This window comes from Stegodyphus dumicola, chromosome 4 (assembly GCF_044657685.1).
Source record: "Stegodyphus dumicola isolate Sdum_Otavi_A_Nest chromosome 4, ASM4465768v1".
Taxonomy (NCBI): domain Eukaryota; kingdom Metazoa; phylum Arthropoda; class Arachnida; order Araneae; family Eresidae; genus Stegodyphus; species Stegodyphus dumicola.
The window spans coordinates 27,729,241-27,745,903 of record NC_140771.1 but is presented as its reverse complement, the minus strand read 5'-3'; the positions used below and the strand labels follow the sequence as shown (position 1 = coordinate 27,745,903).

The window sequence follows — 16,663 nt, the reverse complement described above, 5'->3', positions numbered from 1 at the left end:
GTGAACCATGCATCATATACACTGGTGAAAGAAATTAAGAGAATTTTCATATTTGATTTATGATTTCCAGAACTACTGGACAGATTTTAATAAAATTTGGTGTGAACATAGGTTGATATAATACAAACAAAATAAACATTCAACAGTTATAACAGACACACATGTTGATGTGTAACACACATGAAAGTCTGAAAGTCTGAAACAGCAGTTGCAGAAGACACAAAAGAAATGGATTAATAGGGGGTATGATCCCCTCTTACAGCTGTACAGGGCTCGCAGCGTGATGTCATACTGGAAATAAGGCAGTTTAACAGTGCCTGTGGCAATTGGTTTCACTCATTCAGCAATACTGTTTTCAGTTCCTGGATGGTTCTCGGAGGGGTGTTGCTAGTTGCAATTGCCCTCCTCAGAGCATCCCAAACATACTCTATAGCATTGAGGTCTGGAGAGCTGGAAGACCAATCCATCCAGCGAATATCCTCACTCTCAAGAAATTCGTCAAACAGAAGAGCTCTATGTGGCCTCGTGTTATCATTATGTAAGATGAACTCGGGGCCCACTTCACCCCGGAAAAGGTGAACATAAGGATCAAAGGCCTCATCCCTATACCTCAGATGTCATTTGAGGGGGTCGACCCTTTATAATCATATGGTCCAGTGGGACTAGGAGGATTGGGTCTTTCCTGTATTATGACTATTATGACCTCAGATGTCACAGAGTCTCTAACAAAGACGTGGAGAGATGTGCGGCCATCCAACATGATGCCTGCCCAGACCATTATACGGCCACCGGCATAATTGTTGATTTCACTGACATTGGAGGTTAGAAAGCGGGTCCCTGGCTCTCTCTCCTTATGAAAGTACGACAAGAATCGGGTTTAGGGTAAAATGGGAACGGAACGGTCGCCCATTGCTCCGTACTCCAATCATTATGCTGCCTGCACCATGCTAATCGAACTCTCTTGTTTGTAGACGTGAGCAGAATGTAAACAACCGGTCTTCTGGCAAACAACCCTCTCTCAATTAGTCTTTTGGAAACAGTCAGCCTTGTTATACGGGTTCCTGTGGGTGCATATAGGTCCCGAGAGAGCTGAGAAGCTGTAGCTCCTCTTACGCCTCTCTAAAATGGACAAATAGCGATCTTTTATGGCCTTCGTGACTCTTGGACGACCTTGCCCAGGCTTTCTCTGGATGGATCCAGTATCCTGGAACTATTTCCATAGGTTACAGACAATGCTGGGTGTTAAATTAAACTCTTTGCGTACCTTGACTTGGGATTGGCCTGCCTCTAGCCTCCCCACAATTCGTCACCTCATTCCAACATCTAAACGTTGGTGGTTACTCATTTTTACTGTTTTGATGTGAATTTAACCGATTGCTGCAAGATTACACCAAGAAATTCACCAATGTGTGCTAGTGAATGCAATTTGTCTTAACCTCCATGCACTTATAAAGCCTGTTTTTCTGCTTGCTTCGCCTACACACATGTGTACGCTTACATGTTTGCCGTGCAAGATTTGCATTTTTATCTAGAAGCAGTGGTTTACTTCAGTTCAGTTCTTTTTGTGCAATTTGATAAAATATGCAAATTTTCTTAATTTATTTCACCAGTGTATATTCTTTTCTGGAGAATCTAGATTACCAGTTAAGGTTGTTAAACAGGCATTGATTTGGGTTACGTTCAAGGTTAAGCCAAGGGAGTAACTTATAGTTTTCAGTTCCTTGAACCATTATCTATGAAGATAATTTTGGCATTATGACATGACATATTGATGTGCTGATAAATAACTATTCCTTCCCCAAACTGGCTTATCAGAAACAGGTATTTTCATTAGTGGCATTTAAAATGTAAACTTTTTGGTAAATTGGTGAATTTTATTAAAATATGTTCCATACATAAAGTGGCTTTCACTAGGCTTGTGTGCATCTCACATCTGTGTATCTGTTTTTGGTTTGATGCAAATATTGTGCACTCTTATCCAGTCCACAAGGAAAAATACTTTTTCAGGCTCCAGTTTTTAATATTGTCATGTGTAGGTGCTAACACCATTTTCCCCAAAACCCATTATGCGAAATGGTCTTCTGCTTGTCATGTTAAAGAGCTTGTAGTAACTTCTTGCTTCATTTTAAAGACTAAATGATACACAGTAGCTTATAAATCTGTTCTAAGCAGTCATCTTGAGTTAATGTTTGTTTTTGGATTCAGTTAGAAAGATATGTCATTGTAACTCTTCCATTTTTGTTATAGTTTTATTGCAACTCATGACCATTTTGTAATGTCTGTTGTTTCTAAAATATAACAGTCCATAAATTTTCTGCTGAAATACCACAGAATATCTACATTAAATTATATTTTTTGCATGGCTTGAATTCTACATCTACTCGCATTAATGAGACAAATTTTAAGGACTATTCAGCTGAATACTCAGAACCATCATTGATTCTTCTGCAGAACAGTTTGCAGTCATATATACATATAGTGTGTGTATACATATATATAAACTAATAATTTACAATTAGAAATTTTTTCATATACCATCTCGCATATAGTAAAAGCTGAACTGTCTAGAAAGCTCGGCAGTTGCTTTTTATATGGAAATTCTAGCTTGAACATATAAAAAATGCAATTCAGTGTAGAAAAGCTGAATGAATGAAAAAAGAATTCTAGACTAAGATTAAATGAACAGCCATCTTGTTTTGTTACTTAAGTCTGCATAAATTATGCAAGATTTTGAAGGAGGGAAAAAAGTGTGTTTCAGACATAAAAGCTGGTGTACTTGCCGACCATGAAAATTTGCCGATATTCTGCCAAAATTCTACCAAACATATTTCAGCCAAACTTCTACCAAACATATTTCAACCAAACTTTGAATGAAAAAAACCACTCTTTATTTAGGTAGGTAATCAACAGCAAGTTATGTATATATCATATAAAAAATTCAAATCATTTGTCATAATTTTTTACCTTTGTATCACTGTTATTTGTCCACTTTCAAATACAGTTGCATATCTTGCCCACAAACACACACTTCTCTTGATACCAGGATTCCATACCTTTGAGAATCTACAGTATTCTGCTTTGTATGGGGAAGGACTCAAATTTTAGTGATTTTTTTCAAAATGTGAGGAAAAACACAGATAAGCAGCTGTTAACGTATATCTTTACAAAGCTAAATTGGCTTATTAAGAATTAATTGAGTGTACATAAACTTATGGAAAAGATCTTATATTTGTTTATGACATCACGCTTACCCATTATTGGTGCTGAATCAACAGTCTGGTGACAGTTTGTCGAAAATGGTTCAACAGAAAAGACAACTTCGAGGCTTATAAAATTTCAAGAACGAATTCTCTGAATAATATGATGGGTACCATTATATTCTGAAAAAGAGCAGTGTAATTGTATTCACATTTGAAATGTCAGACGTTGCATTCCAAGTAGTAGTCATGCATGTACTTTAAGATGATGCCTTTACAGGTCTTACATTTGCATAATTTTTCAGTAAAAACAAAATCTAAATTGTGTGTAGCTTTATGATTGTGAAATAACTGCATGTTACGCAGTGATTCCTATTGGTCCAGCAGCTTATAATTATTCATTTTTCTGAGTAAGTTGCAACCTGTGTGTGCCTGTGACACATGCTGTTATATTTTGCTATGATTGTATAATATCTGGATTGAATACTGCTCACAATGTAATTTGATATTTTATTTATATATAAAAGGACATATATGTTTTAATTTGATATCATCTCTCTCGAAGTGCTCAACATATAAAATAACATTGTAAAAATAAGTGTATATTTTACTTTTGGACTGTTTCATGTTCTTGCCCAAGTTTATATATTCCTAGCGATGTATGAGATTTTTTTTTTCTCTGCGTGTTAACGAATATTATTTCGAAGTGTGTCATATTAAACATCAGTTGGGGGAAGGGAGAAGAGGAGTCTGCTTTTGTTTTTTTATAATAATATAAAAATTATATTCAGCACCTTGGATTAAAAATTAAATGTTTTTCTTTGTTTTAAGCAGTTAATACAAAATTAAATGTTTTTCTTTGTTTTAAGCAGTTAATACAAAATTAAATATATTTATTATGTAATGGGCACTTGTAGAGGTTTATAATTTAGAACCAACTTATTTATTTAGCCCTCTAAAATGATAAAAGTTAATTGATTAAATTTTTAAATCCTTTCATATTTAGAAAATGTAATAAATTTTACTGTTGAAAAATGAAAATGTGTGCATTACATTTATTTTTTGCTTTTGTAATTTAATTCTTAGCAGATTTAAGAACAATGCACAGAATTAAAAGTTAATAAGTCTTCATCATTTATGATATGAAGACAATTGATAAACAGAACTCAATTTTAAAGTACTATAAAATTATAGGTTGATGTAATTTATACTTTACCAGTCTATATAAATTTGTCATTTAATAGTTAAATGGCAGTAAAATAAATTATGCATTAAATAATTTGTATATTAATACTATAAAATCATTAAAAAAAAAAAAAAAAAAAAAACTAAAGTGTTCTGAAAGGCAGGGTTTTTTGAAATATTTTCCTTACAGCCGTGCAGTTGTGACATTTTGTGGGATATTTGAATGAGAATAATACTTGAGATTCATATTTTGTATTTTCTGTCAATGTGCTTTGAGAACATCAATTCTCATCTCATCATCTGTCGAATAACATGAGTTCATCTGTAGAAGGGTTATATTTTTTATTTCTGGATAATCATTTTCCTGAGATCTTCAAAATAATTTCTCATTTTTTACTTGTTTTCATATTAATTAAAAATTTAATGTATCTGCAAGCAGTTAAAGTCAGTTGAAGCTAGCAACTGGAAGATCCATGATTCGAATCCATCAAGGCACAGTTGATTTTCTTGTTCAAAATGTCTAATAGTCCCCATAAATAAAAGCACAAAAAGATGAGAATTTATAGTGAGTGAAATTTCTTGCAGGTGAACAGGTTGGGGGCTTCCATCACGTGTAATGAAAATGTGTTGTAGAAGCATTTTCAACAGCAGATTTCAGGTTATCCTAGGAAAGGTGACTTTCTGAAGGTCTCTCTTCTAAGGCAGCTGACTTATTCCCTTATAGCCAGATTCTCGTCTTTTATTGGTTGTTACATTTTAGGGTTTTTCCACTACTAGTAGACAAGAAAATGTATTTGTTTTAAGCCATTTTGTTTGTTACATTTAAATTTTTTTCCTCACTATTAGTAGGCAAATAAATAAATAAATAAATAAATAAATAAATATTTGTTTTAAAACGGGATTGAGATTATTCAGTTATGGCAAAGCACACGAGGGCTATCTGCCTAAAGGGAGGGATGCCTTTGTGGAGGACTTTCTAAGGTAAACAGGCTTGTATACATGTTACACATGGGGAGAACCATGAAAACGCCCATGCAGTCAGCCCATTTGCGGGATTCGAACCTTGGCCCGAACTACCAGTGTTCAGCGTCTTTATCGCTCGGCTGCTGGTGGGGCCATTTGTTTTAAAACATTTTGTAATCTGATACTATTATTTTCAAAGTCAGTTGCTCATAATAGTCACAAAAAAGGCTTCTTTTTTGCCATTTGAGTAAAAATTAGTCAATTTAGAAATAGCTGTAAATTTAATTGTCACTTTTCTAACATTATTTGTATTCTCCTTAAGCATCTGCAATATATAGATTTGTTTTTAAACATATTTTAGTTAAAATTATATTAATAAAAATTTTCAATTATGTTTTGAAAATTTTTTCATCTGAAAGAATTAAGATAAGAATGAGTATTTTACTACATTTTAAAGCAGTTTAATATTAGTCATACAGGTCCTAATAGTTGGTTCTAAATTTTTATTTGTGGTCGATAACATAAACATAAATTGAGAGCTTGTTGCAGGCCTCCTCCTAGTACATCTTTAGCAGGTTCAGAATTCAACATCTTCAAATGGATTTTGGAGAAGCATCTCAAAAGTGGATAGATATATTGGTAAGAAGTGAAATTATGACACTCTTCAGTATTGCAGCATGCTTTTTATATGTTTTATATTATAATTTGTGCGAAATAAATTGTTAAAAGTATGTGGGAGTTAATAGTTTTGAAATATTAAACTTAATATAAAACTTATATTAGCGCTTTCAAATAGTGAAACTTTTTATTTCAAAAAATGCTAAACATTAATCTCTTAAACTACAAAAATATGTTAATCTTTGATTGTTATTCAACTTGCAAGAGTGAAAATAATTTAAAATTTCCCCATACTGCATTATTTCATCATGTGTGGAATTTTTATGTTATTTATAAGTACTAATTTCCATTTGAGTTGTAAATTGATACTATTTTTATTATCTGCTATTATGTATTATAATGTTCATATATCATATTTCCTGTAACTTGATAATTCTTTTCCTATAGAAATTTGTATATTATTTTTTAATAACACTTTTTGTGATGAGTTATATTATGATGGTAATTACTATTTGCAGCAAGTATCTTTCACTCTTTGGATAAAACTGTAAAAATATACATTTTGAAATTAAATAATTTAAAAATTAAAAGCAGTAAATTACAGTATTATAAGGAAAAAAATTTCATTCCTTTCCAATTAAAGTTTATGTTTCTTCTACATTGTTGAAAATACTCGTATTTTGTGAATTTTTACTTGAAATTTTTTTCAAATTGCTGAATGTGCATAAATTTACATAAAACATGCCAAACACATCACTTGTAAAACTACCAGATAAGTTTAGACTGTTATAAACTAGGCATGCATAATATATTATGCAACTGGAAGGCTTCATTCATTACATTTTATCAAAATGAAATGTCTCATTAGATATTAGCTGCTTTAAGATAAAACATATAGTATTGAGATAGAAAAGTGTTTTTTCAGATTTCAACTATACCTTCATTTTAATGGTTATTGAGTATCATTTTTAGATACTTTGTGTTTTCCTATCAAACTCGAAAATTGGCTCTCCTGGACTGTAAAATTTGGCAGATATCCTGCCAAACGTGTGCCAGCCATTCTGATGGAAATTTAGAGGAACAAAATGTTAGTTAGTTAGATATTCAATAGTTACGAGTTATAGATATATAACATATAAAAAAATTAAATAAACACGAGTTCAAGCTTTGAGGTTATCTGACAAGCAAATTTAATTAAAATTTTGCCCCACAAGTGGTTAAGACTGCTGAATAGTGGTAATTGTCTATGGGTCTCAGGTAAAAAAGCTGGCTGGTTTGTTTTTAAGGTTTTTCTTGTGTTTGATGTTAATCTGAGTTAGTTTCCCTTAGAAAATTCTCCATGAAGGCATTCTTCTCACAGAGCTAGTCTTTATATACTTTGTAGTATTCTTATAATTTAACCTATAAACATATGTTTAGTCATACCACTTATGATTAAAATAAAATAGTCTAACTTTTAGTTTTATAATTTTATGCTTTTTTGTTCTGTATTCTACAATTTTTATAATTTTAATAGCTGACAGATTTGTGTTTAATATACGTTGCATTTTAGAGAAAAGTGATATTCATGTTAGAAATGAAATATGTTAATTTTTAATCTGATAGTGTTCTTGTTGTGTGACTTTCATTATGTTAAAAGCTTTAAAAACATTTTTCGTAAGGAATTATAATTGTCAGAGAAAGATTTGAAATAAATACCAAGAGAACTTTGAAAATAAATTACATTAAAGAATTATTGAAATAAATAATTAAAAAACTATATTTTTTGGTGCAGTTCAGTATATATAATATAATTTTAATTTATACATACAAGATACAGTTTTAATTTGTAGTAGTCCCTAAAATGTTCTAGTTATTTCCTCTTCCTTTCTGAAAAATAGGACATTATTTATAATTAATCTTTTTGAAATGCAACATTTCAGAATAATAGCTATTATATGATTTTTATATAATTCAATGGACATTATGTTCGTATGTAATAACAAAAGTGAAAGAAAAATCATTTATCCAATTGTATTCATATTTTAACTTCCAGTAATGAATAATAGTAAAGCAATACTATATGTGGTATTTGAAAAAATAAAGTAACTTCATAATTTCTTAATTTATTGTAGTGACATTATTGTTCTTCTAATATTTGCCTTTATCTAATGAACATGTAGTTTGTAGGCTCTTTATTTTAAATGTCAGCTATGTGGTATAATAATTTAGAAAATTTTAAAACAGGTGCACTTCTTTCACAGTTCACTTATAACTACTTATAGTTAACTTATAATGTTATAGAAAACTATGCTTTAAATGAAGAACTGTTTCAAATATCCACATCTACCTTTTATTAGGAAAAAAAATTGTGCTCTAACACTAATTAATGCTTAATCGGCAATTTTTACATCACACTTAAATTTAATTACTTATATTTTAGACCGGAAAAAACATTTTAATTTAAAAATAACTAAAAATTTATGTTAGCTTTTAGCTTACTTCTGAGATTTTTTACAGATAAACTTAAATATTTTCCATTGTGGGATAGCATAGGGCAAACAGTTTTCTCTAGAAAGATATATGTGTCAGCTTGATTCTTCTAGTGAAGAAGTGCTTTTTTCATCAGCTGTCATAAAATTTTTCAAAACTTAAGATATATATTATAATAACTAGTTATTAGGATAAGATATTGCAAACAAGGTGTGAATTTTTGTTTCTTGACTAGGAATGGTCAATCTGGTCCCTACTGTCCACTAGCAGGTGAGTTAAGCTTTAATGGTGGGCAGTAGAGGCTTTTGTCCATCTGATGATGAAAGTTCTCCTCCTTTACCTACCATTGAAGGTTTCGTAGCTGAAGCAGTTTTGCTGGAACCAATATCCCATCTAGCTATGCATGACATAAGTTTTCTGTCTCTCATAAATATAAGCAAAGTATAAATGAATGGATAAATTTAGCAATATATATTTTTACTAAGCCTTCACTCAAAAAATTACTTTGCATTTATGCTAAACTAAGTGCTGTGAAATTGGTGGGGTGTAAGGAAATTTTATTACCTACAAAGTGGGCGGTAGGTATAAAAAAGTTGACTACTCCTGCTGTTGACTCTCTAAGTATATCTAATTCAGGCATTTTTTGAGAGTTTCATTCTTGTCAATTGACAAGGGTTGCAGCACTATATTGCTCATACTATTAAGAATGTTAAAAGCAATGGCAAAAACAACATGCTTATATTATCAACTGTAATGCCAGGAATGAAAAATTGAGTATTCTGCTGAGCAAACCTTAGTGTGAGGTTCCTTTTCCAGAAAGGTGGTGTTTTTAATGGATATTTAGACCACATAAGCTTTTTCCTGTGCTGAAATGGTAGACTCAAGATATTCAAAGCATAATTGATTGGTTATTGTAAAATATTAAAAAAGAAAAGAAAAAAAATCTGAAAGCTTTCAGATTTTATATTACGCCCAAAAGGGCATTTTTTAACGTTTTGCGTGTTGCCTTTATTGATGAAGTATAATGTTCTTCACACTTAAAACACATAAAATTCAATTCAGCAGCAATATCATAAAATATTTAAAAACGGCATGTCTTTAGAATTTCTAATGAACAGTCTCGCGCACTGGAGATAAATGTGTTTTTTCCCATACATTGTTGCTATTGCTCACTTTGAAATTGTTGAATTTGCTAATCAAAAATTCATTAAAATTTTACAAAATTTTAAATAGATAATAACAAATTCAAAAGTCTGGCTTCCAAGTGCCCATGTTTGGTTGGAGAACTACTATATTCAAAACTTGATGGCTGTAGGTACCGTTGTTTCTTCACAGTGCGAGTGTTCATGTAGTCAGGCAAATTCTTCATTATTTACTTTCTTTAAATATAATATTTGGTGGCAACGGTTTGAAAAGCGAATCGACGCAAAATGCCATTTTGAAATTAATAGTCCTTCTGGGCTAATGCTATTTGGACTAAAAATATGCAAAGTAAAGAGGCCTTCAAGATTACAACAAAGAAACAAAATTTTCAGAAACAGCTGAAAAGGATACAGTTAGTCAGAATTATTAAATAACTGAAAAAATAGGCAATGCATTGAATAGTAAAATGATTTAATATATTATTAAAATAGATGTATGCACACAGAAAGAAAATATAAATGGAAAATACATACAAAACAATGTAAAAAAATTCATATAAGAATATGAAAAATGTCCATGCAGTATCCTTGCTTCAGTTAATGTTTTTGACAGAGAAAGATTCATCCAATGCTGCATGACCTGAAACTTTAGGTGACCAATCATAATTTTCAATTTTAATATACAGACCTTGCACAGTTCTCATTGTGGGTGTATAAAAGAAGACACAACGCTTATGATATTTCATCTTTAATCACTGACATGAAAATCATTATGTGTGTTCAAAATTATTTTCAAAAAATAAAGTTTGAAGCACTGGAAGCCATGTGAAGCAGATAGCACTGCTTATGAATCCAGTTTGATCAAGCGCACATTTTTTGGCATAAACAATATCTGTTTCTCATATTACAATAAACAAAGAATAAAATAGAGTGACATACTTTTAAAACACTCTATTGACAATACTTACTTTGAAAACAAGAGAATAAAAATATGTCTTGCTGCTAAATTGTTTGATGTGTGTTATAACAGAAAATATTCTATATTTCTTATATTTTATAATTTTTTCCACAGTGGCAATGAGCAGATGAAAAAGTATGTTTTCTTGCTGACATTGGTGCCTATATTTTTCTAGAGGAACCTGTCTGGTACTTATCATTCTATAACAGAAAAGATCTATAAAAACTTTCAGTATAAACTACTTATTTTATGGTATGGGAATATTTGAAGAAAATTTAGGTTGCAAATTAAAGTATATATGAATGTTTTCAGGACATATTTACTCAAGCTGCCCCAGTTACTGAAGGAAAAGGAATGAGTTTGCTTAAGAAAATGGGCTGGAATCCAGGCGAAGGCCTTGGAAAAAATAAAGAAGGTTCATTGGAACCTCTAGTCCTCAGTATCAAAACAGATAAAAAAGGTAATAATCCTTAAATGTTAATTAAAATTTCAGTGCACAGTATGGTGTAAACAAAAGTTAAAAACATGTAAAATTTTTCATGCTGCCTTCTAAGTTTTTTTGGGGGGTGATTTGAAAACTGATTTATTTCAAGAAGTAAAGAATAACTTTATAAAGCAAAATGTGTAGGTAATTGTTAAAATTATGTACATAAGCTAGCTTTTGCAAAAGGGGTTAACTTTGTAAAACAAAAGTAAACACATTGATTTTTAAAAAATGCATTTATACAAATATTGTGGACTGTATTTTTATTAGAAGCATTTATAGCTTTTAATTAAAATGTATGAAATGCTATCTTAAATATGGCTACTTGAAATTGGAATCAAATTTATGAGAGAATTTTTTGGTAACAATGTTTTTTTCACTAATACTGTATTTTCATCTTTATATTTTGATGATAATTATATTCATTTTCACATTGTTCAAAATTCAAAGGTTGATAGAAATCAACATCGAATGATTTAAAAAATATAAAGTTTAATATTTATACTATTTGCAAATCATTGATTACATCATTCAATGGTTCAGCTTTGTACAAATCAGACAAGATCGAATACTTTAACAATCGAAGAATCAAATCTTCTAATAGGAACTTAATTGTTACTAGTTAATTAGTGTGTGAAGTCAAGCACGTATCTATCTACAGAGCTGTCAGTTGTGAGTCTCTGGAAAGTCAAAAGGCATGTCATGTTTAACACGAAATGCTAGTGCCATCTATTAATTAATCAAAGTAATTTCCATGCACATTTTTATGATCTGGATTTATCCTTTGAGTGTGTATGTACTGACTAATGCAAGCAGAAAATGAAGGAATTACTTCTTTAACAGGGCTCATACAGTCATTAAAAAATTTAAAAGTCCTTAGAATTCCAAAAATTTTGTTTAAAAATTTTTCTTGTCTCTTTTTTTTTAAAAAATTTAAAAGTCCTTAGAATTTTTGGAAACAATTTTTGATTCTTAAAAGTAATTAATTTTAGTAAAATCCAACGAAAGGTCCTTAATTGTTTGCATCTGTCTCTCTTTTTTTTTTTTTTTTTTTTTGACAATTGCCATTTTGAGCATGAGTTTTGGAGGAATACATTTTGGTGATGATATATTGACAAATATATGTTCGATGTGTTAGCGCCTAAATTATTTCCTACTTCATAATAGAAATGGTTGATACTCGAGTTTGAGGTATGAGGCCCTGCCTTGATTGAAATACAAGCATTTGAAATAATTTTCTTTTTGTGAATGAAGAGTTAAAAAAAAAAATCACATCAGACACAACTTTCCCTTTTTGGAATTCTTTTATTATGTGGCGCTAAGTTTGACAACTTATCAATTTTGGTAATTTCAAAATCAGTTTGTATTAAAAAAAAATTTTATATGGAGATTTGCGAATGTTGATGATTTTTTACAATAACTCTGATAAATATCATATAAATAATGATAACAAAATTATATTTAAGAAATAACATTAAAATAAAATATTTTTATTTTCTTCTGCCATATTTTAAAGTAACATTACTGTGCATTTTGGTGACATAAAAATATTTTGATTCCGAAAAATTCTATTTTGGTGACTTTGAAATATTTTGGTTCTGAAAAATTTAAATGCTAAGCACAGTTCCCAAAATGCTTCTTAGAAAAAACAAAAATGCTACTCTAATTATTTAAAATTAATATCATTTGTCTTATATATATATATATATATTCATGTTAAGAATTTTTTTCCGTGTAATTGTTTCAGAATATTTAAATGTGTATCAGTTTTCTCTTAAAAATTCACTTTACTCTTCTCTTTTCTGAATTTTTTTCAAAAATTTACTGGATTTTGCTCTTACTGAGTTGGTAGTGATTTTTTTTTTTTTTTTTTTTTTTTTTTAACTTTTCTTCTGGATTGCACCTTGGAAGGTCTAAAGGCAAGATTTATAGATTATTATTATCGTGAAGGCAAGTTTTATAGGCCAACAGTTTCAGGAAAAATGTGACGAAATGAAGTGTCTCATGATTATTAACATGTAATGGATGTATTTTTTAAGAAATTTGTGATGAATTACTTACCTTTTGCAGAATTTTTGGAAGAACAGTGAAAAGAAAATTATTTGCATTTTCTCTTTTTGATCCTAGAAATCTTTCTCTTAATATGCTTATCTTCCATTTATTTTCTTAGCTTTCCACTAAACACAGGTATCAAAGCAATCAAGAAAATTAAAAATTGAAAAACCAACAGTGAATTAAAAGATTCATAATATATGTTTCATTGTGCCATACGTGCGTGTGTACCTGCCCTAAATTCTTCTGCACTGGCTGTGGCGCAGGTCTTGACCTTATATCATTTCATGTTTATTTTCAACACAAATATTATTAGAAAAATGAAATTAGCAGGTTCTTCTATACATTCTAAGTACAGTTCTTTAGAATAACAAAAATCTTTAATTAAATCTGAAAATTTTAAAATGAAGACATAATTTATTGAAAAAGAAATTGGTTTCATAAAGAGAGAGAGAGAGAATTATTCTCTAAAGGTACATTATTAAAATATTAACAAATAAGGAGATGAAGCACAGACTAGGGGGAACATTTATTTATTTATTGAGACAAATAAAATATCTAACTAGATCCTAAAGAGACAGAAATAGATGTAAATTAGCTAAAATATCTGGAAATTTTTCAATTAAAGATGCATAAATATTTTGTTGTTTATTGTTGCTGCAAAACATAAATTTGTTGTAGCTTTTAATGTATAGTTATACTAATATCATTTTAGAATCATTATCATAAATTATAACTGCAGCAAAATGTTCTTAGTGCCTTTTTCAATGGATATTTTTTAGAAATTTTTTTAACTGTAATTGTCACCATGTAAATCTATTATGACTAAGAGTATCAAACTATGTAATTTAATTATTTGTAACTAACTGCTCACCTTTAGAAGTTATCTCTACATCCTAAGGTAAGTTATCTCCTTTCCATTTACGTTTATTGTGTATGCAAAGTAAAACACCAAAAACGTAAAAATTTATTCCTTTCAGCTAATGAGACTTAAAGTAATGCAAAACAATCTATCATCTGTGGTACTTCAGTGACTTATTTAAACTTTATATTAAATACTTTATACTAACTGGGTTACAATTTCAGCAAATTGACAAAGCTATGACACCAACTTGGTCTAAGTGCAAATAACTTTCAACGCTTACCAACATCAGTTGTTCACATCTGTTCTGATCGTTAACTCTGTCTCTAAGCAAACAACTGTAGTGGCAACAGCCAAGCTTCTGTTATGAGTCATGCTGATTATTATTTTACTTCACAGTTTAACTTAAGCCATTTGGCATAAAATTTCCATATATGTCTGGACTGAGTGAGTATGTGATAAAATGAAGCATAAAAGGAAGAATAGTAAAAAGCTAACTGTAGTACAATTTAAATAAAAATCCAAATTATTTTACCCAAAATTAGTTTATAAATCTGTCTAAAAGGGGCAGTACATATTCAGTGATATAGATATACTAGTGAAGCTAAGTTTGACTACTTTGAATATGTACTCCCCATTTTTAGGCAGATTTACAGACTAATTGGGAATAAAATAATCTCAAGGTAACAGACTTGACATGAAGTGGAAGACAAATTATTTTTATTGATTTTCTAAATTTTTATCTAAAAATTTTCAATTGATTTTTCTATACACTCTTAGACGGAAACAAAAAAAAAAAAAAAAAAAAAAAAAAAAAAAGACGCACCAAGAAGGGAGATCTGAAAAAGTGATGTACATGTACAAAAAAACAAATGATTACAGTTTGAGAAAAATTGGATGATTTATTGAAGTGATAGAGCTTCACAAAGTGAAAAAGTCAGTAACGCGTTTGTCCACCTCTGGCCCTTATGGAAGCAGTTATTCGGCTTGGCATTGATTGATAGAAGTTGCGGATGTCCTCCTGAGAGATATCAAGCCAAATTCTGTCCAACTGGCGCGTTAGATCGTCAACATACCGAGCTAGTTGGAGGGCCCTGCCCATAATGCTCCAAACGTGCTCAATAAGAGAGAGCTCTGGAGACCTTGCTGGCCAAGGTAATGTTTGGCAAGCACTAAGGCAAGCAGTAGAAACATGTGCAGTGTGAGGACGGGCATTATCTTGCTGAAATGTAAGCTGAGGGTAGCGTGACATATAGGGCAACACGACGAATCTTAGAATTTCGTCGACGTATCGCTGTGCTGTAAGGTTGCGACGGATTGGTGCACTAAGGGATATATCGTAAGATTGTGACCAAAGGGGTCCTACTATGAAATGAAATAAGACCCCAGACCATCACTCCTGGTTGTCGGCCTGTCTTCCGGAAGACAGTCAGGTTAGTATCACCCCTCTCTCTGGGGCATCTCCAGACTCTCCTTCGCTGGTCATCAGGGCTCAGTTCAAAGCGGAACTCATCACTAATAACTATTCTACTCCAGTCAATGACATTTCATGTGCGAATGAGCCCGACACCACTGCAAACGGGCTTGACGTTGTACAGAGGTCAATCGTAGTTGGCGCAAGGGGCGTCTTGAACTCAGCCCCTTTTCTGTGAGCCGTCTATGAATGGTCCTTACGGTCACTGAAGCACTACAATCGATGGTAATGATGCATCTGGGGTTGTGAGTGCCGCTCTGACGATTGCTCGGTCTTCACCTTCTGTCGTTTCTCTAGGTCTAACACTTCCTTCTTGACGTTGTGTGCGGCCATGGTTCACCCATTCCTGCCAATACAGTCTAATAGTGGCATCGCTCCTGCTCAAATGTCGAGCTATTCACCGGTAAGACCAACCGGCTTCTTTGTGCCCAACTACATGACCTCTCTCAAATTCTGACATCTGCACATATCGTTCGCACATCTGTATGCAAGGCATAGTTACTGTCTACCAGAGTACGCGGAATGAAATTCGTGAAGAATTTATGACCTGGAATCGTAATTTCTCCTGTTAAATATCCTGCCAGTTGCTCAGATCAGATGCGCTGTAGCGACAACCGTTCATTCATTGACAGCCAAAATGTAAAACTTTGCATTTTCTGTCGAAACCTGTATGCATATCAATTTGTGTCCAAATTGCTTTAGATCTTCTCGGTGCGTCTTTTTTTTTTTTTTTTTCTTGTCTAAGAGTGTATTTTAAATTGTAGAAATATATTTATAGTCATTTTATGCAATGCATTGCTCAAATTAAACTTTAAATTAAATATTAATTTATCTTGAATTTTCTTTCTTTCTTCTGGGACATCATATGTAAGCAAAATTTGAAAATAGACCATCTAAGCTTGCCAATTTAAAGGATAAATCTGAAGAATGTATTAAGAGGAAATTATCGGAGTTCAAAAATAGTAAACAAGTAGTGAAAGGTTTTGTTGTTTCAAGTGAAAAAGTTTTGGAAGTTAGTTACCTGCTAAGCCTAAGAATTGCTAAGACTGAGCAGGCTTACACTATTGGAGAAAACCTTATGTTGCCAGCAGCTAAAAATATTGTTTTCACATTATTCAATGAAAAAGCGGCTAATGAACTTAATGCTATTCTGCTATCAAAGGCTACAGTAAGTTGACAAATTCATTAAATGGCAAATTCCATAAAAGAGACACTTTTTCAAAAAATAAAAATCAGTGAGTATATCACATTGCAGT

General features: G+C 31.3%; 1 protein-coding gene across 3 annotated transcripts in view; it reads left to right on the top strand.

The window, feature by feature from the left end:
• The window catches only part of Son (Son RNA binding protein), a 77,442-nt gene that overhangs the window by 44,069 nt on the left and 16,710 nt on the right, over positions 1–16,663 (top strand). The window contains exons 10-12 of one of the 3 annotated variants that reach the window (XR_015040591.1): positions 5,895–5,984; positions 10,650–10,723; positions 10,848–10,985. Coding sequence is in view for 1 of the 3 variants with exons in the window: in XM_085814633.1 (XP_085670759.1) it covers positions 10,848–10,995 (148 nt within the window). In the remaining 2 variants the exon portion in view is untranslated. Of the gene's footprint in view, positions 1–5,894; positions 5,985–10,649; positions 10,724–10,847; positions 10,996–16,663 lie in introns of those variants that run through there. The other 2 variants (XM_085814633.1, XM_085814634.1) reach the window with 2 other exon arrangements.